At 48.4% G+C, this 23,697-nt stretch overlaps 1 protein-coding gene across 3 annotated transcripts in view; it reads left to right on the top strand.

Moving 5' to 3' along the window:
- The window catches only part of LOC105495201 (ring finger protein, transmembrane 2), a 108,438-nt gene extending 91,487 nt beyond the window's left edge, over positions 1 to 16,951 (top strand). Inside the window, exons 8-12 of one of the 3 annotated variants that reach the window (XR_011608794.1) lie at positions 50 to 199; positions 2,184 to 2,249; positions 2,407 to 2,508; positions 5,372 to 5,545; positions 16,388 to 16,426. Coding sequence is in view for 2 of the 3 variants with exons in the window: in XM_011764496.3 (XP_011762798.1) it covers positions 50 to 199; positions 2,184 to 2,249; positions 2,407 to 2,508; positions 16,388 to 16,522 (453 nt within the window). In the remaining variant the exon portion in view is untranslated. Of the gene's footprint in view, positions 1 to 49; positions 200 to 2,183; positions 2,250 to 2,406; positions 2,509 to 5,371; positions 5,885 to 16,387 lie in introns of those variants that run through there. The other 2 variants (XM_011764496.3, XM_011764507.3) reach the window with 2 other exon arrangements.
- The last annotated feature ends 6,746 nt before the right edge of the window (positions 16,952 to 23,697 follow it).

The following is a 23,697-nucleotide window of genomic DNA, read 5'->3' as shown; positions in this document are numbered from 1 at the left end:
TTTGGGTCTTTACTGCTAATAATAATTGATGTTCTCCGTGTGGTTGCAGGGAAAGTTCTATCTGGTCATCGAGGAGCTGAGCCAGCTGTTCCGATCCCTTGTCCCCATCCAGCTGTGGTACAAATACATCATGGGTGACGACTCCTCCAACAGCTACTTCCTGGGAGGGGTCCTGATCGTTCTCTACAGCCTCTGCAAGGTGAGGTGGCCCCAAGGCTGGAGGGCCAGCCTAAGGAGGGCCCCATTCAGTAAGGCCTCAGGAGGCCCTGGGGGAGCCTAGAGCACCCATGCTGATTTATTTCTTTATTTATTTTAATTGAGGGAAAATTCACAAGACATGAAATTAACCACGAACTGTTTTGAGATAGAGTCTCACTCTGTTGCCCAGGCTGGAGTTCAGTGGCGCAATCTTGGCTCACTGCAACCTCTGCTCCTGGGTTCAAGTGATTCTCTTGCCTCAGCCTCCCAAATAACTGGGACTACAGGTAGCCACCACTACGCCCAGCTAATTTTTTGTATATTTAGTAGAGACGGGGTTTCACCATGTTGGCCAGGCTGGTTTTGAACTCCTGACCTCAAGTGATCTGCCCACTTCTGCCTCCCAAAGTGCTGGGATTACAGGCGTGAGCCACCTCGCCCAGCCTCCAGTAACTATTTTAAAGTGTACAATTAAATGACATTGAGCAGATTCACAATGTCACGCAACCACCACCACCTCTGTCTAGTTCCAAGACATTTTCATCACCCTGAAAAGAAACCTTGTACCCATTAAGCGGTCACTCCCCATTCTTCCAACCTCCCCTTCCCACAGACCCTGGCAACCACAAATCTTCTTTTTCTGTCTCTATCAGTATACTTATTATGAATGTTTCATATAAACAGAATCATGTAATAGGTGCCCTTTTGTGTCTGGCATTTTCATTTAACATTGTATTTTTGAGGTTCATCCACATTGTAACATGTATCAGTATTTTTTCTGGTTTAATCTACCCTAATTTCTCACCTATGAAGCTCACCATATGATATTCTTTCCAATAGTCATCTTCACAAACCCTTCAAGGTACATACTATTATTACTCCCTTTTTTTTTTTTAGACCGAGTCTTGCTCTGTTGCCCAGGCTGGAGTGCAGTGGCAAAATCTCGGCTCATTGCAACCTCCGCCTCCTGGGTTCAAGCGATTCTCATGCCTCAGCCTCTCTGGTAGCTGCGATTATAGGCATTCACCACTATACCTGGCTAATTTTTGTATTTTTAGTAGAGATGGGGTTTCACCATGTTGGCCAGGCTGATCTCAAACTCCTGACCTCAAGTGATCCACACGCCTCAGCCTCCCAAAGTGCTGGGATGACAGGCATGAGCCACCCCACCTGGCCCCCATTATTCCCATTTTACAAGTTAAGGAACTGAGGTTCAGGGAGGTTAGAAACTGAGGTTACTTGCCCAAGATCACTCACGTAAAGACAACAGAACAAGCATTGAACCCAGGCAGGCAGCCTCTAAAGCCAAAAGCTCCCAACCACACTTCTACTGAATGTTTTCTATCTCTCTTACCTCAAAAATAGTATCCGTGCTAAATTGCACACCCTCAACTCCTCAAATTAGTATGCAGTGCTTTTCTTTTCATCATTAGTACAAATCAGAGGATTTTTTACCCCCTAAAATCCGTACATCCTTCTTTTTCTCTTTGGCTCTCCATTTCTAGCTTTAGAGAATCCTGGGAGGATGCATGAGTTCTTCTCTCTCCTTCCTTCCAGCAGGACTGGCCAGGCAATCCACGCAGTATCAGCCATTGGGGCGTACTGATTACTTGCTGGTTCTGATCAACACAGTGGCTGACCGGAGTGCTAGATGGAGAAGGGTTATCAGGGTGGGCTGTGCTCAGAGTAAGAGTGCTGTGATCGATTAGCAATGCCTGCCCTGGGCTTGGGAGGGGAAATAGGCACTATATGTGCTATATATTTGCTATTCTGGCCTAGGTAGCAGGGGAAACTGTTGATGTTAGGCAGCAAGACAAAAGCCATGCAACACTGTTGGGAAGGAAGAAGTGCAAATGGGAAGAGGGGCCCTAAAAATGTTCTGAATCAAAAATGGATGGAGGGTGAGGGGATGGGGTGAGGTGATTATGCAGGGGTTACGAGAGATCCTTGGGTACTTTTCAGCCACCACCCTGCTCTCCTTTCAGTCCTTCGACATCTGTGGACGCGTGGGCGGAGTTAGGAAAGCCCTGAAGCTTCTCTGCACCTCTCAGGTGAGTTGGCTTCAGGTGGTCCCCACTGAAGTATGGGGAATTAGGAGCTGGAAACAGCAGTGGCCCCTTCCTCAGCCCACAGATATCACAGTGCTCCTGAGGGCATGGCTCCCAAGAGTGTCCATAGCTATATTTGCCTCTCCCCTCCCTCAAACAGAACTATGGAGTCCGAGCCACTGGGCAGCAGTGCACAGAAGCCGGTGACATCTGTGCCATTTGTCAGGCCGAGTTCCGAGAGCCTCTGATTCTCCTGTGCCAGGTGAGCGGGGCTCAGGCGGGACCATTGGAGACTGAGGCTGGGGAGAGCAGGACCCTTCCCCATGGGCAGTCCTTGGGTCTCTGGCATGGGTCTCTGGGGAGCAATCCAGTTAAGACCAGAGTCAGCCAGACCTGGGTTTCAATCTCACCTCTGCCTCTTAGTAGCTGGGTGGACTTGGGCACGTTATTTCACCTCTCTGAGCCTTGGTTTCCTTAGCAAAATGTAGACATGCCAAATTCAGTATAGTGTAACATCACAATATCCTGCATGTGAATTTCAGCAGCATTCTTGACCCCCCATGGGTCAGTCACTGTCTCTCTGAGCCTTGGTGTTTCTCATGTCTAAAATGGATATCATAGTAGCCAGGGGCAGTGGCTCACGCCTGTAATCCCAGCATTTTGGAAGGCTGAGGCAGGCAGATCACCTGAGTTCAGGAGTTCGAGACCAGCCAGGCCAACATGGTGAAACCCTGTCTCTACTTAAAAAAAAAACTACAAAAATTAGCCAGGCATGGTGGCACACACCTGTAGTCCCAGCTACTCTGGAGGCTGAGGCAGAATTGCTTGAACCTGGGAGGTGGAGGTTGCAGTGAGCTGAGGTCATGCCACTGCACTCCAGCCTGGACAACAGAGCAAGACTACATCTCAAAGAAAAAAAGGACATAATAATAACAGCTACTTCATAGAGCTATTATTATGATTAAAGTAGATCATCCATGGAAAGAGCTAGATTTCGCTTATTCAACCATAGAAGTTGATAGAATTATGCTTGTTATCCGTATAATTATTATTACCATTTGTTTTCATTAGGCGTGGGTCACCAGCCCACAGTCGTAAGTGCTGGCCTGTTCCTTTTAACTCCCTAAATGCGTCCCTCCTCCTCCTCCTGACATCAGGGACTAGGTGTCAATTCAGCAAATGTGTATTGGGGTCAAAGCATCCTATCTGACACCAGGAAGGAGAGGCAGAGGGCACGCAGATCCCGCAGATCCCGTCCCCTCCTCTGGAAGCTCACAGTCTCCGCTGGGAGACAGACACTTACATAAATAACTGTGAAGCAAGGCAGGCAGTGAGAAGTGCTGTGTAAGAGAGATTCATGCAGTGTCTCGGGGGACCGGGGCAGACAGCGATGAGCTCCAGGTTGGGAAGGGTTTTTGGAGGAGGCATAGCCTGGAGACCAAAAGGCATGGAAAGGCTTAGGGGTCGGGGATAGAAGGTGGGTTCCTTTTTAACATCGGCAAGCATTTTTGTTGTTGTTGTTATTGCTGTTTGGAGATTTGGAAGGGGAAGGTTGTTTTTCATGTTCAATTGTATTTCTTTTTAAATGGATAATATATTTGCATGAATCAACATTCAAAAGGAAGACTAAAGAGACGTGATGACTAAACACATTCTGGGACCTGGGTTGGATCCCAGAACAGAGAAGGGACATTAGTAGAAAATGGGTTTGGTGAAATCCGAATAGAGTCTGGAGTGGAGTTAATAGTAACATATCAACGTGGGTTTCTTAGCTTTGACAAATGTACCACGGTAATGCAAGATGATAACATTAGGGGAAACTGAAACCCAGTGAGGGGTGTACTGGGATTTTCCGTTCTATCTTTGCAACTTTTCTGGAAACCTTAAATTATTCCAAAATAAAAAGTTTATTTTAAAAAAAATCGTTGAAAGATATAAAAAGGAGGCCTGTCACCATATGTATGTATATGTGTGTATGTATTTATACACACAAACATATCTTTTTTTAAAAAAAACATAAGTTATAGTACATTCTACCTATTGTTTTCTGCACCTTCCTTTTTTTTTTTTTTTTTTTTTTTTTTTTTTTTTTTTTTTTGAGACGGAGTCTCACTCTGTCACCCAGGCTGGAGTGCAGTGGCCGGATCTCAGCTCACTGCAAGCTCCGCCTCCCAGGTTCACGCCATTCTCCTGCCTCAGCCTCCCGAGTAGCTGGGACTACAGGCGCCTGCCACCTCGCCCGGCTAAGTTTTTGTATTTTTAGTAGAGACGGAGTTTCACTGTGTTAGCCAGGATGGTCTCGATCTCCTGACCTCGTGATCCGCCCGTCTCGGCCTCCCAAAGTGCTGGGATTACAGGCTTGAGCCACCGCGCCCGGCCGGTGCACCTTCCTTTTTAACTTAAAACTCTATCTTAGAGATTGCTCCTTGTCCTATTTTATAGCTGCATAACGTGCCATTTTATGGATAGAGCACAGTTTGTTTAACCATTCTTCTATTGATAGGCAGTTAGTAGCTGATAATCTTTTGTTATTACAAATAAGATTGTCATGAGTGATCCAGAATGGGGAGATCAATTGCACCAACCTGGGACCATTATGTTGATTAAAGGTTAATTCAAGGGAAGCATTTAGAACTGCTTCTGGCGCATAGTTAGGGTTCAATAAATATTAGCTCTTATGGGCATGCATCCCATTTCATACACACATGAGCTCTTGGTAGGAGAAATTCCTAGCGACAGAATTACTGGGTCAGAGGGTACACAGTTTTGACAGTTATTGCTAAACTGCCCTCTGTAAAGAGTGTATCCACTTATGCTCCTAGTGTGTAGTATGACACAGCCTCTTGCTCCCTCCCTTACCAACACACAGCGTTACCAAGCCTCTTTTGAGCTCTGCCAATCTGACAGGTGACAAACGGTATCTCAGTGCAGTTTTAATTTGCATTTCCCTAATTATGAGCGTGGTTGAGCATCTTTTCACATGCTTCAGAGCCATCTGTAGTTCCTTCTTGGTAGCAGGGACGATTTGAACATGATGTCAAGGTGAAAGTCTGACAAGCTCTCTAAGCCTCAGTCTGTTTGTCTCTCCTCCATTCTTCTCCTGATACCACTATGTCTTCCCACAGCTGGATTAGAAATTCTTGAAGGGGTCAGAGAAGACACCCATTGTCCCAGATCTAGGAGTAACAGCCACACCCAATGCTGGTTGAAGACTGTACATATGACCAGGCCAGGCACACATTTTAGTCTTGCTCTGCTGCTGTGAGCTAGGCCTGGAAAGGCAGAGATGATTCACACAGGTAAATGGCCATGCTGATTCCTAAAAGCAGTGAATGAATGAACAAATGAATGAATGACTCAGCTTCAATGTTGCTTCCTCCATAAAGCCTTTCCTGACTCTGCTTCCCCCAGACTAGTCGCCTCCCCAGCTATATGGTCTCATAGATGTCTGTGTTTTTCCTTCTTAGCACTTATTCCAATTGTTAACTAGATAGTTCATTGGGTAGTTAGATGGGCAAGGTCTGTCTCCCTTCTGCCAAATCACAAGCAACATGAGAGCAGATGCCATGTCTGTCTTGTTTAGCAGCGGAGTCACAGTATTGTCTCAGTAAATATTGGATGGATGGATGGAAGGATGGATGGATGGATGGATGGATGGATGGATGGATGGATGGATGGATGGATGGAAGGATGGATGGATGGATGGGATGGTTGGATGAATGTTTAGATTAATAGGATGAATGGGTAGGTGGATGGATGGATGGATGGATGGATGGATGGATGGATGGATGGATGGGTGGGTGGGTGGATGGATGGATGGATGGATGAATGGGATGGGTAGATGCATGGATAGGATGGTGGCCAGGTGGAGGAATGGGTCAGTGAGTACAAAGGTGGGTAGATAGAGATATAAATAGGTGAATGACTGTGTGGATGGGCAAATGGATGGACAGATGTGTGGGTAAATAGGATGGATGGATGGATGGATGGATGAATGGGTGGATGGATAGAATTGGATGGTGGCCAGGTAGAGAAGCTGGTGGGTGAGTGAAAGGTAGATGGATAGAGGTATAAGTGGGTGAGTGACTGGATGGATGGGCAAATGGATGGACAGATGGGTGAGTAAATTGGATGGATGGATGGATGGGTGGGTGGGTGGGTGGATGTGTGGATGAATGGGAATTGGACGGTGGCCAAGTAGAGAAGTTGGTGGGTGAATGAAAGGTAGGTGGATAGAGGTATAAGTGGGTGAGTGACTGTATGGATGGGCAGATGGATGGACAGATGAGTGGGTAAATAGGATGGATGGACAAATGGACGGATGGATGGAATGGTGTCCAAGTGGAGGAGTGGGTGGGTGAGTTAAAGGTGGGTAGATAGAGGTATAAGTGGGTGAGTGACAGTGTGGATGAGCAAATGAATGGACAGATGGGTGGGTATATAGGTGGGTGGGTGGGTGAATGGATATGTGGAAGGAAGGAAGGAAGGGAGGGAGGGAGGGAGGAAGGAAGGGGCCCACTAGGCTAAAGCCACACCTTGTCTCCCCTTTAAAGATTCATCAAATGAAGCTCAATATGTCACTCTCACTCCTTCCACTACCCCCTGAGCTAGGGCTCAGGAACAGATTGTTAATCGAAGCTAGTGAGGCAGACACTGAGCATGTCCTGAGGTAAGAACTCTCTGCTCAGCGAGCGCACTTGCCCAGTCAGGCACTCTGCAAGTATTTATGGTGTGCCCTTTGACAGGCTACTGGGAGCTAGGGAAAGGGCAGTTTGAACACCAAGTGAGAGGCTTGGTTTATTTAAAAGGATCCTTTGCCGAATTGAAGAGTGAGAGTGCATTTAGAGAATGAACTGTCCTCCAATTCTTGGTCACTGTGAGTTTGGTTTTTTTGCATGTTTTATGATATGAAGGAAAGAGGGCAAGAGAATGGTGACTCCTGTTGATTTCGTGCTTACAAGTTCTTCATACTTCATGCTTTATAGGCCTTATCTGTCCCCATCCTCACAGACACTTTGGGAGGGAAATAATAACCCTATTTAATAGAGACAAAGACTCAGGCTTAGAAAAACAAAGGGATGGACTTGCCTGAGGTCCCGTTGTTCTTCAGTCACACCAGGATTCAAGTCCAGAGCCTTTGATGCAATTGGCCGTGCCCATTCCACAAGGCGTGGCCTCGGGCTTTGAGATGTCCCCAGGGCTGTATTAAAAGATCAGAGCACTTCTTCCATAAATTCCTGGGAATAGTCCCTGCTGTGTCCAGCCAGGCCTGTGCACATTGCCTCCTTGGAATGAATGAATGGCTGAGCTGGGATCAGAGTTCTTGACACCTGCCTCTGACTCCTCCATCCAGTCATCTATGCTTCGAGGGCTTATTGAGCACCGGCAATATCCTAGGCACTAACTCTGTAACCCTGAGCAGTGCATTTCACTGTGACCCTGACCCTCCATGTCATCTGTCACCCAAGATTGACAAGCTGCTGGGCAACTTGTAGGATATTTTAATAGAGTCATATGAGATGATGTATAGGGCTGTATATGGGTTTTGAAAATCATAACGTATTATACCGATATTCAGTATTAGTGTGTAATTCTGTCTGGACATGGTTGGCCTGGTTTGTGTGATTGAAGAGGATCTGAGGTTAGGGGTCTGTGTCTCTCTCTGTGTGTGTGTGTGTGTGTGTGTCCTGTCTGGTAGTAACCACATTTTCAGTTATGTCATTTTTTCATAATTAAATGCTTCAAACATCCTTTCCCAGATTCTCTATAATGAGTAAGAGTTTTCACTACAAAGTCAGATGCTTTTTGTATCAGTTATCGATTGTTGTATAACAAGTTACCCCAAAACTCAGTGGCTTAAAGCAACAAATGTTTATTATCTCACAGTTTTTGCGGGTCAAAAATCCAGGCACAAGCCGGGCATGGTAGCTCATGCCTGAAATCCCAGCACTTTGGGAGGCCAAGGTGAGCAGATTGCTTGAGACCAGAAGTTCAGGACCCGCCTGAACAACATAGCGAGACCCCATCTCTACAAAAAATACAAAAATTAGCCGAGTGTGGTGGTGCACGCCTGTGGTCCCTGCTACTCAGGAGGCTGAAGTGAGAGGATTGCCTGAGCCCAAGAGGCGGAGGCTGCAGTGAGCCAAGATTGCGCCACTGCACCATAGCCTGGGTGACAGAGGGAGACCCTGTCTCAAAAAAATTAAAAGGCTGGGTGTGGTGGCTCACACCTGTAATCCCAGCACTTTGGGAGGCCGAGGCAGGTGGATCACCTGAGGTCAGGAGTTCGAGACCAGCCTGGCCAACATGGTGAAGCCCCGTCTCTACTAAAAATACAAAAGTTAGCTAGGCATGATGGCGCACACCTGTAGTCCCAGCTACTCAGGAGGCTGAGGCAGGAGAGTCACTTGAACCCGGGAGGCAGAGGTTGCGGTGAGTCAAGATCATGCCACTGCACTCTAATCTGGGCGACAGAGCAAGACTGTCTCAAAAAAAAAAAAAAAAAAAGGATCCAGGTACAACTTAGCTGTGTCCTCTGCCAAGGGCCTCTCACAGGCTGCAGTCAAGGTATTGCCAGGGCTGTGGTCATCTCCTGGCTCAACTTGGGAAGGAGCTGCATCCAAGCTCCACCATGTGGTTGCTGGTAGGATTCCGTTCCTCATGGGCTGTGGGACTGGAGGCCTCAGTTCCTCCCTAGCTCTTGTGGCCAGTAGATACCCTGAGTTCTGGAAGTCACAGTCTTTTGTAACCTAATCCCAGAAGGGACATCCCATCACCTTCACTGTATCCTGCTGGTTGGAAGCAGGTCACTAGGCGCCACCCTTACTTAAGGGAAGGGGATGCATGAGGCTATGCATACCAGAAGGGGATACTGGGGGCCATAATGGAAATCTGCCTCTCACATGCCCGAGGTTGGATTCCAACCCTGCCACTTAACAACTGTTTGCAACTTAGCTGTGCACCCAAGGTACACATCTCTGAGTCTCACTGACCTGTCTGTTTGCTGTTATGAGACTGGGGTGCAATTATGCACATGAAGAACATTGGCAGGGCCTGGTGTCGTGTTCCTACTTTATTTGTTTGTTTGTTTGTTTGTTTGTTTGAAACTGAGTCTCTCTGTGTCACGCAGGCTGGAGTGCAGCGGCATGGTCTTGGCTCACTGCAACCTCTGCCTCCCAGGTTCAAGCGATTCTCCTGCCTCAGCCTCCCGAATAGTTGGGATTACAGGCACCCACCACCATGCCCAGCTAATTTTTGCATTTTTAGTAGAGACGGAGTTTTGCCATAGTAGCCAGGCTAGTCATGAACTCCTGGCCTCAAGTGATCTACCCACCTTGGCTTCCCAAAGTTTTGGAATTACAGGCATGAGCCACCGTGCCTGGCGTGTTTATGTTTTATAAGGGGTAGTGGCTCATGACTGCCTGTTCTCCTCCTCACCTGCATCCATCCCCTCGGACCCAGGCCTGGCTGCTTCCTTCTTTCTCAGCTCACAGTGAACACAAAGTGCTAGGTCAAGAAATGTGCCTCTCCCACTCAAAGCCTCTTCTTTCACATTGGGGCTGGCTCCTGTGATTGTAGGCTCTTGTCCCAAGCCCCCACCTGCCTGCTCTGGATCTTTGGGCAAGACCTGGGGCATGTGGATAGAATTTGGGGTGAGGGTGAGGTGATTGGTTTAACCCCAACTCTGTGCTCTGGGAGGCACAACCAGGGGGTGGTTAACAATCCAAGGCCAGCTGGGCACAGTGGCTTGCACCTGTAATCCCAGCAATTTGGGAGGCTGAGGTGACTGGATCGCTTGAGCCCAGGAGTTTGAGACCAGCCTGGCCAACATAGCAAGACCCCAACTCTACAAAAAATACAAAAATTAGCTGGGTGCAGTGGTGCATGCCTGTAGTCCCAGCTACTCAGGAGGCTGAGGTGGGAGGATCGCTAGAGCCCTGGAAGGTCGAGGCTGCAGTGAGCCATAATCACACCACTGCACTCCAGCCCAGGTGACAGAGTGTGACCCTGTCTCAAAAAAAAAAAAAAGAAAAGAAAACCCAAGAAACAAACAAAAAAACAATCCAGGGCCACCTGCCTTCCCCACTGCCCATCAATCCACCTGATCCTATCCTTCCCAGCTGAGAAAGGCTCCTTCTTCCTCCCCCTTCCTCTGTAGACGTTCATCCCTTTCTCCACATGCTGGAGGCAGCTCACAGCCATGAACTCCTCCGCTGGGCCCTGGGTAGACCTGGTTTTTTGAACCTTTTCATTTGACACCAGATTCTGTCCTCCCATTTCTCTGAGGAAGGGATTGTGAGCTCCTGGAGGGCAGGGACCGGGCCTTTATCACCCTAGTATCGCTAGACTTTCCTGTTTGGCCATTTGTCATCTGCATTCCCATTCATTTGTCCTCTCCATTGACAGAGCCCCTACTCTATGCCAGCTCAGGGCTGGACAGTAGGAGTACGATAACAACATGGCTGCCCTCATGATGTTTACCACCTAGAGGGCAGGGCAGATGTTGACTAAGCAGTTAGAACAGTGGTTCCCAAAGTGTGGCCAGGGTACCCCTGGGGATTCCTTTCAGGGGGTCTGTGAGGTCAAAACCATTTATATAATAATACTAAGACATTATTGGCCTTTTTGCTCTAGTTCTTTCATAAGTGTACAGTGGAGTTTTCCAGAGGCTGTATCGCCTGTGAGGAGGTCATCACTCTGGTGGCTCATGAATATGTGCTTGTGTATTATGGGTTTTTTTTGTTTTGTTTTGGTTTTGGTTTTGAGATGGAGTCTCACTCTGTAGCCCAGGCTGGAGTGCAGTGGCATGATCTCAGCTCACTGCAACCTCCACCTCCCGGGTCACGGTTCAAGCAATTCTCCTGCCTCAGCCTCCCGAGTAGCTGGGATTATTGGCACATGCCACCATGCCCAGCTAATTTGTGTATTTTTATAGGAGATGGACTTTCACAGTGTTGGCCAGGGTGTTCTTGAACCCCTGACCTTGTGATCCGCCTGCTTTGGCCTCCCAAAGTGCTGGGATTACAGGCATGAGCCACCATGCCTGGCCATTATATTTTAAATATGTCTCCATTTCTATTTCTAAGTATTTCTAATATTTCTAGATTTGTAAATATAGACAAATTTAAACCACATAGACAGAAGTTCTTTGAGGTCTTCAGTGTTTTTTAAAAATATAAAGGGGTCGTGGCACCAGAACATCTGAGAACTATTAAATTAGAAGTGTGAGAGCCTCAATGAATATGTTGACTGAATGAATGAAAAAACTGCTAAATTTCATGACTATTTCCCATTCACCTAACTCAAGTTTATGTGAACAGGGGTTGTGTTGCATTCTCACATGTAAGTACCTCTTTCGTCCAGGGTAGCATAGTTAAATCCCATTCGGTTCGTCAACAGGTATTTACTGAGCATCTGAGCAAGAACCGTACTCAGCATAAAACCAGGTTCTGCCCTCAGAAAGCTCTCAATCCAGTGGCTGGGCGCAGTGGCTCACACCTGTAATCCCAGCACTTTGAGAGGCCAAGGTGGGAGGATCACATGAAGCCAGGAGTTTGAGACCAGCCTGGGCAACAGAGTGAGACTCCATTTCCACAGAAAAATTTAAAAATTAGCCAGGCATGGTAACACATGCCTATAGTCATAGCTACTTGGGAGGTGGAAGCAGGAGGGTCGCTCAAGCCCAGGAGATCAAGAGATCAAGGCTGCTGTGAGCTGTGATCGCACCACTACACTCAAGCCTAGACGACAGAGCAAGACCCTGTCTCAAAAATATATATATATGTGTGTGTGTGTGTGTGTGTGTGTGTGTGTATATATATATATAGAGAGAGAGAGAGAGAAAGCTCTTACTCTAGTAAACAATCAGATGAATTTGCAAATAATTCCAGAAGTGTCATGCAATGCTTTGAGAGGGGTTTTCACCAGGAAGAATAGCATAGGAGAGAAGACGCGATCAGTACTTACATTTGCAGGAGACAGTAACAGGATGGAATTGGGGCAACATCATAAAACAGGGGAGATGTGATTGCTTGACTGAATCTTCCAAAAGAACTGGGCAAGCACACAGCTGGTCAAGATGGAGAAAGGGCATCCCAGGGTGATACTAAAGTTTGTTGGAAGGCTGTGAATAAGCCTTGGGTTGAAGGTCATGTGGCATGTCAATGACATCAGTTACTCCAGGGTGCAAGGATGGGGCTGGATGGGAGAAGGGCCATCATAGAGGGTACTGGGTGCCATAGTGGGAATCTGTATAAGCTGCGGGGCTTGCTGACCCCTGGTTCCTGCCCTCCAGACCATGATGAGAATCCAGGACAGTCTTCGCGGCTCTGTGTGGACTTCTCTTCTTTCCCCACTCCCTCTCTCCCCTGCACCCCCAACTACAGCCACATCAGCTGTCTTCAAGTGCCTCAAACAGCTTCCTATCTCAGGAGCTTTGCACAGGAGGCTTCCTTCAGTCTGGAATGTTCTATCTCCATCCCCTCTCTTCTGCCCAGTTAACTGCTAAATGTTCTTCAGGCTTTAACCCAAGTGTCCCTACCTCCAGGAAGCCTTCCTTGACTACCTCTTGGATCAAACTGATCCCTCTGTCACACATCTCCATAATACCACGGAAATCTCCTTCAGAGCGCTGTCTACAATTAGGCACCCACTGTACACCATGCTCGGAATGAATGGGTTTACAAGAAGCTTACAGACTGGCATGGGGAGACAGATAATAAACAATAAACACATAAGATAATTATTATTACTATAATAATAGCTAACACTTACAGAGCACTTACTGTTTGCCAGCCATTATTCCAAATGCCTTCTTTTTTTATATTATTTTTTATTTTTTCACACAAGGTCTCACTCTGTCTCCCAGGCTGGAGTGCAGTGACATGATCATAGCTCACTACAGCCTCAACCTCCTGGGCTCAAGCGATCCTCCCACCACTTCAGCCTCCTGAGTAGTTGGGGTGGCACATGCCACTATGCCCAGCTAATTTTTTCTTTTTGTAGAGACATGGGGCATGGGGGTGGAGGAAGTCTCACCATGTTGCCCAGGCTGGTCTCTGGCCTCGAGCCATCCTCCTGCCTTGGCCTCCCAAAGTGCTGGGGTTATAAGCATGAGCCACTGTGCCCAGCTTCTTTTTTATGGTTTTGCTTTTAAAAAAACTTTTTGTTTAGATTTTTATATTATCATTTTCCTGAAACATTTCATTTTGAAAAATTTCAAACCTGCAGAAAAGTTGCATGAAACTCTTCTATTCTTCACCCAGATTTACTGATCATTAACTTTTTACATTTGCCCTTTTTTTGACATCAATTTTTTTTTCCCTAAACCAGTTAAGAGTAAGTGGTAGACATTTAGATTCTTCATCCCTAAATACTTCAGTGTGCATCTCCCAGGAACAAGGACATACTTTTTTTTTTTTTTTTTTTTGAGATGGAGTCTAGCTCACTCTGTCGCCCAGGCTGTAGTGCAGTGGCGTGATCTCGGCTCACTGCAACCTCTCCCTCCTGGGTTCAAGCGATTCTCCTGCCTCAGCCTTCCAAGTAGCTGGGACTACAGGTGTGTGCCACCATGCCTGGCTAATTTTTGTATTTTTAGTAGAGACGGGATTTCACCATGTTGGCCAGGCTGGTCTCAAACTCCTGACCTCAGGTGATCCCCCCGCCTCAGCTTCCCAAAGTGCTAGGATTACAGATGTAAGCCACAATGCCTGGCCACCCAGGAAATTTTTAATTAACATAAAATATTATTTAATATATGGTACATATTCAGATTTCTCCAGTTGCCTTCAAAGCACCCTTTATAGCTGGGATTTTTTTGCCCCACCTGGGACCAATCAAGACTCATGTGCTACATTTGGTTGTCACATCTAAATACTTTTAACATGTTAATTAATCTTCCAATGAGGGGGTTCTATCCCCATTTTACAGATGGGAAAACTGAGGCATAGAGCAGTTGCATTGTTTGTCCAAGTTATACAGCCAGAGAATGGTGGAACCCATTGGTCTTTCCAATCTCCCTGCCTCTCTCTCTCTTTTTTTTTTTTTTTTTTTGAGGTGGAGTTTCACTCTTTTTTTTTTTTTTTTTTTGAGACGGAGTCTTGCCCTGTCGCCCAGGCTGGAGTGCACTGGCGCCATCTAGGCTCACTGCAAGCTCCGCATCCCGGGTTCACGCCATTCTCCTGCCTCAGCCTCCCCAGTAGCTGGGACTACAGGTGCCCGCCACCACGCCCAGCTCATTTTTTTGTGTTTTTAGTAGAGACGGGGTTTCACCATGTTAGACAGGATAGTCTCGATCTCCTGACCTCGTGATCTGCCCGTCTCAGCCTCCCAAAGTGCTGGGATTACAGGCGTGAGTCACCGCACCCGGCCAGAGTTTCACTCTTGTTGCCCAGGCTAGAGTGCAATGGCACGATCTCGGCTCACTGCAACCTCTGCCTCCTGGGTTCATGTGATTCTCCTGCCTCAGCTTCCCGAGTAGCTGGGATTACAGCCGTGCACCACCACGCCCGGCTAATTTTGTATTTTCAGTAGAGACAGGGTTTCTCCATGTTGGTCAGGCTGATCTCAAATTCCTGACCTCAGGTGATCCACCCACCTCAGCCTCCCAAACTGCTGGGATTACAGGCATGAGGCACTGCACCTGGCCCGATCTCTCTCTTTTTTAAAAAATTTAATTTAATTTTAAGTTGCAGGATGCATGTGCAGGATGTACAGGTTTGCTACATAGGTAAACGTGTGCCATAGTGGTTTGCTGCACCTATTGACCCATCACCTAGGTACTAAGCCCCGCATGCATTAGCTATTTATCCTGATGCTCTCCCTCCCCTAGCCCCACAACAGGCCCCAGTGTGTGTTGTTCCCCTCCCTGTGTCTATGTGTTCTCATTGTTCAGCTCTGACTTATGAGTGAGAACATGCAGTGTTCGGTTTTCTGTTCCTATGTTAGTTTGCTGAGAATAATGGCTTCCAGCTCCATCCATGTCCCTGCAAAGGACATGATCTCATTCCTTTTTATGGCTGCATAGTATTCCATGGTGTTTATGAACCACATTTTCTCTATCCAGTCTATCACTGATGAGCATTTGGGTTGATTCCATATCTTTGCTGTTGTGAATAGTGCTGCAGTGAACATATGCGTGCATGTATCTGTTTATTGCAGCACTAGTCACCTGCCTTTCCTCTTGACTCTTGTGTTCTATTCTCAACCCAGAAGGCAGAGGGATCACTTTAAACTGCAGATCATATCAGGTCACTCCTCTGCTCCAAGCCCTGCCATGGCCCCTTCTCTCAGAATAAGAGCCAAAGACCTCACAATGGCCCACAAGGACCTATACCATCTGCATCCCTCACCCTCCATCACTTCTGTGACCTCATCTCCCTCTCCCATCCACCCCCGCCAACCCCAGCCCAGCTACCCTCTCCTTCCTTCTCCTCCCACACATCAAACACAGTCCAGCCTCAGGGCCTCTGCACATGCTGTTCCTGCTGCCAGGAGCACTTTTCCCTGAGATCTCATCAGGGCTCACTCCTTACCGACCTGCAAGTTTTACCCAAACGTCAGTATCTCCATGAAGTTTTCCTTAACGTCCCAACCCACCCAAGCCCTCTCTGTTCCTTCTCCCTCATGCTTTGTTTTTTGGGGTTTTTTTTTTTTGTTTTTGTTTTTTTAGACGGAGTCTTGCTCTGTCACCTAGGCTGGAGTGCAGTGGCACAAACTCAGCTCAGTGCAACCTCTGCCTCCGGGTTCAAACGATTCTCCTGCCTCAGCCTCCCGAGTAGCTGGGGCTACAGGCGCCCACCACCATGGCCGGCTAATTTTTGTATCTTTTAGGAGAGACGGGGTTTCATCTTGTTGGCCAGGGTGGTCTCAAACTCCTGCCTCAGGTGATCTGCCCGCCTCGGCCTCCCAAAGTGCTGGGATTACAGTCGGGAGCCACCACACCCGGCCCCTCCCCTGCTGTTTCATCTTGGTGCTTCCTATTGATAACTCGGTATTTTAGAGTCGCATTGTCTCCCCGACGCGGGTGCAGGCGCCCCAAAGGCAGGGGTTGTCTGTCTAATCCGCTACCGCGTCTCCTGCTCCCGGACTGAGGCGGACGCGCGGTAAAGAGTCCTGGTGCCTGCTGATTGCTGTCCCCGCAGCACGTGTTCTGTGAGGAGTGCCTCTGCCTGTGGCTGGACCGCGAGCGCACCTGCCCGCTCTGCCGCTCGGTCGCCGTGGACACCCTGCGCTGCTGGAAGGACGGCGCCACGTCCGCACACTTCCAGGTGTACTAGGACCGAACAACCGAACACTGAGGACACCCGGAAGGACGCCGAGGGTCAGCATGCCCGGACCCAGCCCTGCGGGGGCTTCCTGAAAAACAGGCCTCAAGCACTTACATCCTGCCTCTTGCCCACCACCACTTCTGACCCCAAAACCCCGCCCCTGTCTTGTCCTTCTGACCTTCACTTTCGTCTCTCGTTCTGTGGTGTAGTGCGTGCCTCCTTCCCCTGCAAAAGGGGACCCCGTCTTCCTAACTCAGACTTGAAGCCCTTCTAGATGCGTCTTCCTTCTCCGCTCCAAGTCAAGGACCTGGCAATACATGAAGTTCCCACTTGTCGGATATTTTCTTTCTTTCCGTCCCTCCCTCCCTCCCTTCCTTATTTCCGTCTTTCCTTCCTTCCTTCCTTCCTTCCCTCCTTCCCTCCCTCCCTCCTTCCTTCCTTCCTTCCTTCTTTCCTTCCTTCCTTCCTTCCTTTTTTTTTTTTTTTGACAGAGTCTCACTCTGTCACCCAGGCTGGAGTGCAGTGGCACAATCTCGGCTCACTGCAACCTCCACCTCCTGGGTTCAAGCGATTCTCCTGCCTCAGCCTCCCAAGTAGTTGGGATTACAGGCACCCACCAACATGTTTGGCTAATTTTTGTATTTTTTAATAGAGACAGGGTTTTGCCATGTTGGCCAGACTGGTCTCCAACTCCTGACCTCAAATGATCAGCTCGCCTTGGCCTCACAAAGTGTTGGGATTACAGGCATGAGCCACGACGCCCAGCCTCATTCCTTTTTTTTTTTTGAGACAGGGTCTGGGTCTTCACCCAGGCTGGAGTGCAGCTGGCACGATCACAGCTCACTGCAACCTTGAACTCCTAGGCCCAAGCCATCCTCCCGCCTCAGCCTCCCAAGTAGCTGGGACTACCGGCATGTGCCACCAGGCCTGGCTAATTTTTATTATTATTATTATTATTATTATTATTATTATTAGGAGAGGCGAGGACTCATTATGTTATCCAGGGTGGTCTCAAACTCCTGGGCTCAAGCAATCCTCCTGCCCTGCCCTCGCAAAGTGCTGAGTGCTATTACAGGTGTGAGCCACTGTGCCCAGCCCACCTGCTGGTTATTTTAACTTAGTACCCAGTACCTTGTACTTGATGCCACAGGCTGGGGAGGAGCCTAGAAATCACTGCCTCCCAGATAGCCCAGGCCTGCAGATTAGAATCCCTGTGAGTCCTGTAAAGTATTTTCTTTTTTCTTTTTATTTTTGTTGTTGTTGTTGTTGTGAAACAGAGTCTTACTCTGTCGCCCAGGCTGGAGTGCAATGGCACGATCTTGGCTCACTGCAACCTCCGCCTCCCATGTTCAAGTGATTCTCTTGCCTCAGCCTCCCGAGTAGCTGGGACAACAGGTGTGTGCCACCATGCCTAGCTAATTTTTTTTTTTTTTTTTTTTTTTTTTTTTGAGACGGAGTCTCGCTCTGTCGCCGGGGCTGGAGCGCAGTGGCCGGATCTCAGCTCACTGCAAGCTCCGCCTCCCGGGTTTACGCCATTCTCCTGCCTCAGCCTCCTGTGTAGCTGGGACTACAGGCGCCCGTCACCTCGCCCGGCTAGTTTTTTGTATTTTTTTTTAGTAGAGACGGGGTTTCACCGTGTTTGCCAGGATGGTCTCAATCTCCTGACCTCGTGATCCGCCCGTCTTGGCCTCCCAAAGTGCTGGGATTACAGGCTTGAGCCACCGCGCCCGGCCAACCCGGCTAATTTTTTTTGTATTTTTCGTAGAGACGGGGTTTCGTCACATTGTCCAGGCTGGCCTCAAACTTCTGACCTCAAGTGATCCACCCGCCTCACCCTCCCAGAGTGCTGGGATGACAGGCGTGAGCCACCATACCTGGCCCAAAGTATTTTCAAAATACAGCTGTTAGGTGCCACCATATACCTGTAATAACTTAATGTCCCAAATACTTCATCCTCGGCAGGCACTGCATCCAGCCTCCTGCTTGGATTCCGTGCTGTCACCCTCACAACAGCCCTGTGATGGGGGAGGTACTGTGGGATCCCCTGTTTTATAGATGAGGAAACTTGGGCACAGAGCTTGGTGCGGTAACTTTCCCAGGGTCACCCAGCCAGCACGGGCGGGCTGAGTTTCCAACAGAGGGCTAGGACAGCTTTAGAACCCACATTTAAAAAAAAATTTTTTTTTTTTAAATTAGAGATGAGGTCTCTAATAAAAATCCAGGTTGTCCAGGCTGGATTCAAACTCCTGAGCTCAAGTGATCCTCCCTCCTCAGCCTCCCAAGTAGCTACAACTACAGGCACACTCCACTATCCCCAGCAGAGCCCACACTCTTAACCGCCAGACTGATCTGCCCCTCAGACATTGCAGGCATGGGGCCCAGCAGACATGGTTTTCTAAAAGCAAACGAGAGGCCGGATGCAGTGGCCCATGCCTGTAGTGCCAGCACTTTGGGAGGCTGAAGCAGGCGGATCACCTGAGGTCAGGAGTTCAAGACTAGCCTGGCCAACACGGCAAAACCCCCTCTCTACTAAAAAATACAAAAATTAGCCAGGCATGGTGGCGGGTGCCTGTAATCCCAGCTACTCAGGAGCCTGAGGCAGGGATAATTGCTTGGACCCGGGACACAAAAGTTGCAGTGAGCAACTGCACCCCAGCCTGGACGACAGAGTGAGACTCCATCTCATAAATAAATAAATAAATGCACACAAGGTGATTTTAATGCTCATCCTGGTTAAGAATGAGTGGCCCAGGCACATAGCCTGTTAGATATGAACTATGTTAAGAACAATGAATGCTAGATCCTGAAATCTACTTGTGGCTGGGTCCACAGAAAAACATAGCCCTTAAATTAATTGCCATTTTTGCCAGGAATGGGGGCTCCTGCCTGTAATCCCAGCACTTTAGGAGGCCAAGGTGGGTGGATCACTTGAGGTCGGGAGTTCGAGACCAGTCTACTAAAAATACAAAAATTAGCTGGGCGTGGTGGTGGGTGCCTGTAATCCCAACTACTCTGGAGGCTGAGGCAGGAGAATCACTTGAACCCGGGGGGCAGAGGCTGCAGTGAGTCGAGATTGCACCACAGCACTCCAACCTGGGTGACAGAGTGACCAAGACTCTGTCTTTAAAAAAAAAAAAGAAAGAAAGGTCAGTTTTGGCCCAGATGTGGTTACCCCTTGGTCTCCTGTCTTTATGTCTTTCTCCTCTTTCTATTCTGTCATCTCCCTCACTTAAGTCTCAGGCCTGTCAGCGGCTCCTGTGGACATTGCCATCCCCTCTGGTAGCAAAAGGGACAACCCATGTTATGGATGTCTCCACCAACCAGGGTGGCGGCCTGGAGCACCGTAACCATCTGTGCTTCTGTGATCTCTATGACAGAGCCACTTCTCCACCTCTGAAATGCTCCCTGCTCTGAAATCTGGGATGAGATGGCACAGGTGACCACGCAGAAGCCACTGGAATCTTGCCTGCCCTATTCCTCTCCCAACTCTGTTCTCTTATTGTCAACCTCAGCACAACAGGCTGGCACCAATGGCATTGCAGAGAAAGCAATCTGTGTGGCCAGTGGGCAGATTAGCGTGCAAGCCCCAGGAGAAATGGAGGAGCTTTGCAGCCACCTTGCTGTCAGCCTGTATTAACATGTCCCCTGCCCCCACCCCCGCCATAGATTCAGGACATTCACCCCTGTGTGCCACCAAGCCAGGACTTTCCCCTTGGCTTGGCATCCCTGGCTCTCTCCTGGTACCCAGCAAGACGTCTGTTCCAGGGCAGTGTAGCATCTTTCAAGCTCTGTTACTATGGCGATGGCCATGATGTTACAATCCCACTTGCCTGAATAATCAAGTGGGAAGGGGAAGCAGAGGGAAATGGGGCCACGTGAATGCAGCTGCTCTGTTTTCCCTACCCTGAGGAAGAACCAAACGGAAGCAACAGGAACTTCTGCAACTGGTTTTTATCAGAAAGATCATCCTGCCTGCGGATGATGTCAAAGGGGCACAAGAAATTGGAGCTGGAGAAGATTGATGGAAGTGCAGGTGTGTAAGGAAACAGAACAGTCTTCTGGGAGTCAGACCTGGAATTCTGATTCCAAACTCTTTATTACTTTGGGAAGCCACTCGGCCTCCCTGTAGCCATCTCCAGGGTGACGGAACCCAGTGTATTACCTGCTGGAACCAAGGAAACTAACAATGTAGGTTACTAGTGAATACCCCAATGGTTTCTCCAATTATGCCCATGCCACCAAAACAATAAAATAAAATTCTCTAACACTGCAAAGAATGAGCCATGCCTGTTAACACTGTAAAGAATGCAACATGTGGGGGACACACAGGGGCAGGTGGGATGGTTTAATTTAGGATTTTATTATTGCGTGCCCTGCCCTCTGGGGGAACATCCCATCTGAGGTTTTCTTCTGGGTGGGAGGATTTAACTCCTGTCCTAGGGAAAACAGTGTCTGATGAGGAGTGTTTCCAACACGGGCTGCATGAATTCCCCAATACCAGTGCGAAAGCAGCCAGGAGTCCCCGTTGGAAAAGAACAATGCCACTCTCTTTTATGTATCTTGGTTCTGCAACTCATTTGTTGTAAGTAGCATTCATCGAGTGTCAGGTTCACAGTATCCTGCCCTTAATATTTTATGATTCACTGACTCAAGTTCCACGAAGTCCTTAGAAATGGTCCTCTTCATGTAAATATCTTGAGAATAATAAACGTGAGGGAATAAGAAAGGCAAGCTTTGGACCCAGATATGATAGGTGCATCAGCTTCGAAAGAGAAGAAGGATGTACAGAGTGTTAGGAAGACATCTGGGCTGCTGAGACTCGGGATTAGAAGAAGGAGAGGTAAATAAAGTGGGTCCTGGAATCTTTTAGGACTTTTGCTGCAAGACAAACAGCTGCCTTTGGTGTTTTTGACATCTCCCGAAGTACCCTTCAGCCAATAAATACCATCTGTTGGTGCAACGTGTTTGTGGTCTTGATTTTCCTTTCACCTCTTGAAGCCAAGTGCAACCGTTTTAGATCAAAGGAGGAGAAGCCCTTTGCGGAGTGGGTGGTTGTCTTACGTTGGTTTCCCCAAAGCAGATCGTGTTCAGGTGCACGTGATTTATTACAGAAGTGCTCCCATGAGAAACCAGTAAGGGAATCATGAGTGAAATAGAACAGAGAAGGGAAAGAAGTCAGGCTCTGGTGAAGTCCCAGGCTTAGCTGGATCTCCCGGGGAGCTCGGGAGCCTAAGTTTCATCTCAGAGTTTGTCCTGTCCCACAAAATACACATCAACTAATTCTTGGCTCTGGGCTAATGGAGGGACTTCCTGCACTTCAGACTCTCCCCTAAGGAGGCCCCAATGTCTAAGGGTAAGCCTCTGAAGGCCCCAGAGACCAGCAAAGCACATGAAACTGCAGGATAGGAACCTGGCAAAAGGGATCAGAAAGAGCCTCCGTGGGGCACTTACAGTACTCACTACAGGGGCTAGCTAGAGGTTGTGTGGGCCAAAAATGTATAGGCTGGTTCAAGAAGGGTTCTCCAGGACTCCAGATTATGATAGATATTTAAATGTAGATTAATAGCACAAGAGGGCCAGGCACGGTGGCTCACGCCTGTAATCCCAGCACTTTGGGAGGCCGAGGCGGGTGGATCACGAGGTCAGGAGATCGAGACCATCCTGGCTAACATGGTGAAACCCCGACTCCACTAAAAATACAAAAAATGAGCTGGGTGTGGTGGCGGGTGCCTGTAGTCCCAGCTACTTGGGAGGCTGAGGCAGGAGAATGGCGTGAACCCGGGAGGCGGAGCTTGCAGTGAGCTGAGATCGCGCCACTGCACTCCAGCCTGGGCGACAGAGCGAGACTACGTCTCAAAAAAAAAAAAAAATAGCACAAGGTGACAGTACATGCCTCTTAGGGCAACATTATGACACCAGGCATGAAAACATCATCAGGCCAAATTTTTGGGTTGCCATCAAGGCTGGGCGTGGTGGCTCATGCCTGTAATCGCAGCATTTTGGAAGGCCAAAGTGGGAGGATCACTTGAGCCAGGAGTTTGAGACCAGCCTGGGCAACATTGTGAGACCCCCATTTCTACAAAAACTTAAAAAATTTGCCAGGCATGGTGATAGGCTCCTGTGGTCCCAGCTACTCTGAGGTGGGAGGATCACCTGAGCCCAGGAGGTGGAGGCTGCAGTGAGCCATGATCACGCCACTGCACTCCAGCCTGGGCGACAGAGCTAGACCCTATCTCAAAAAAGAAAAAAAAAAAAAGACAAGAAAAGAAAACCAATTCAAATATGGCTTAAGTAAAAGAAAGACTTTATTTGGTTTACATAACTGTATGGGCTTCAGTTGGATTCAGAGACTCCCAATGTTGATACAGAATTGTGTCTCTCGGTCAGGCGCAGTGGCTCACGCCTGTAATCTCAGCACTTTGGGAGGCTGAGGCAGGCGGATCACTTGAGCTCAGGAGTTGGAGACCAGCGTGACCCCCCTCTACTAAAAAAAAAAAAAAAAAAAAATACTAGCCAGACGTGGTGGCCCATACCTGTAGTCCCAGCTACTCAGGAGGCTGAAGCACAGGAATTGCTTAAACCTGGGAGGTGGAGGTTGCAGTGAGCCGAGATTGCGCCACTGCATTCCAGCCTGAGACCCTATCTCTGGAAAAAAAAAAAAAAAAAAAAAGAATTGTGTCTCAGCTGTCCCTCAATTCTGTTTTCCTTTGAAACAGTTTGATTTTCAGGCAGCTGGACCCATGTGGTGGTAAGACAGGCCGCAGCAGTTCTGTGCTTATGTTCTAGCAGCTTAACAACCCCTGCATCCCGAAAGCTCCACCAAAAGTCCTAAGACTGACTCTCATTTGTTTGTCCCAAACCAATTACTTTAGCCGGTGAGATGTGGCGCACTGGCCAGGCCTGGGTCAGCTGTTGAACTCTTGAGGTAGTGAGAAGAAGGAGTCAGCCCCTCTAAGTCACGTAGACTGAAAGCGGGGCAGGGGTGGGTGTTCAAAGGAAAAGAGAAGGTCTGGTCTCTAAAAAAACAACCTGGGCCAGGCGCGGTGGCTCATGCCTGCAATCCCAGCACTTTGGGAGGTCGAGGCAGGTGGATCACCTGAGGTCAGGAGTTTGAGACCAGTCTGGGAAACATGGTAAAACCCCATCTCTACTAAAAATACAAAAATTAGCCAGGCATGGTGACA

This window comes from Macaca nemestrina, chromosome 10 (genome assembly GCF_043159975.1).
Source record: "Macaca nemestrina isolate mMacNem1 chromosome 10, mMacNem.hap1, whole genome shotgun sequence".
NCBI lineage: Eukaryota > Metazoa > Chordata > Mammalia > Primates > Cercopithecidae > Macaca > Macaca nemestrina.
Note: the sequence above shows the minus strand (reverse complement) of the source record. Positions and strands in the feature narration are given on the sequence as shown.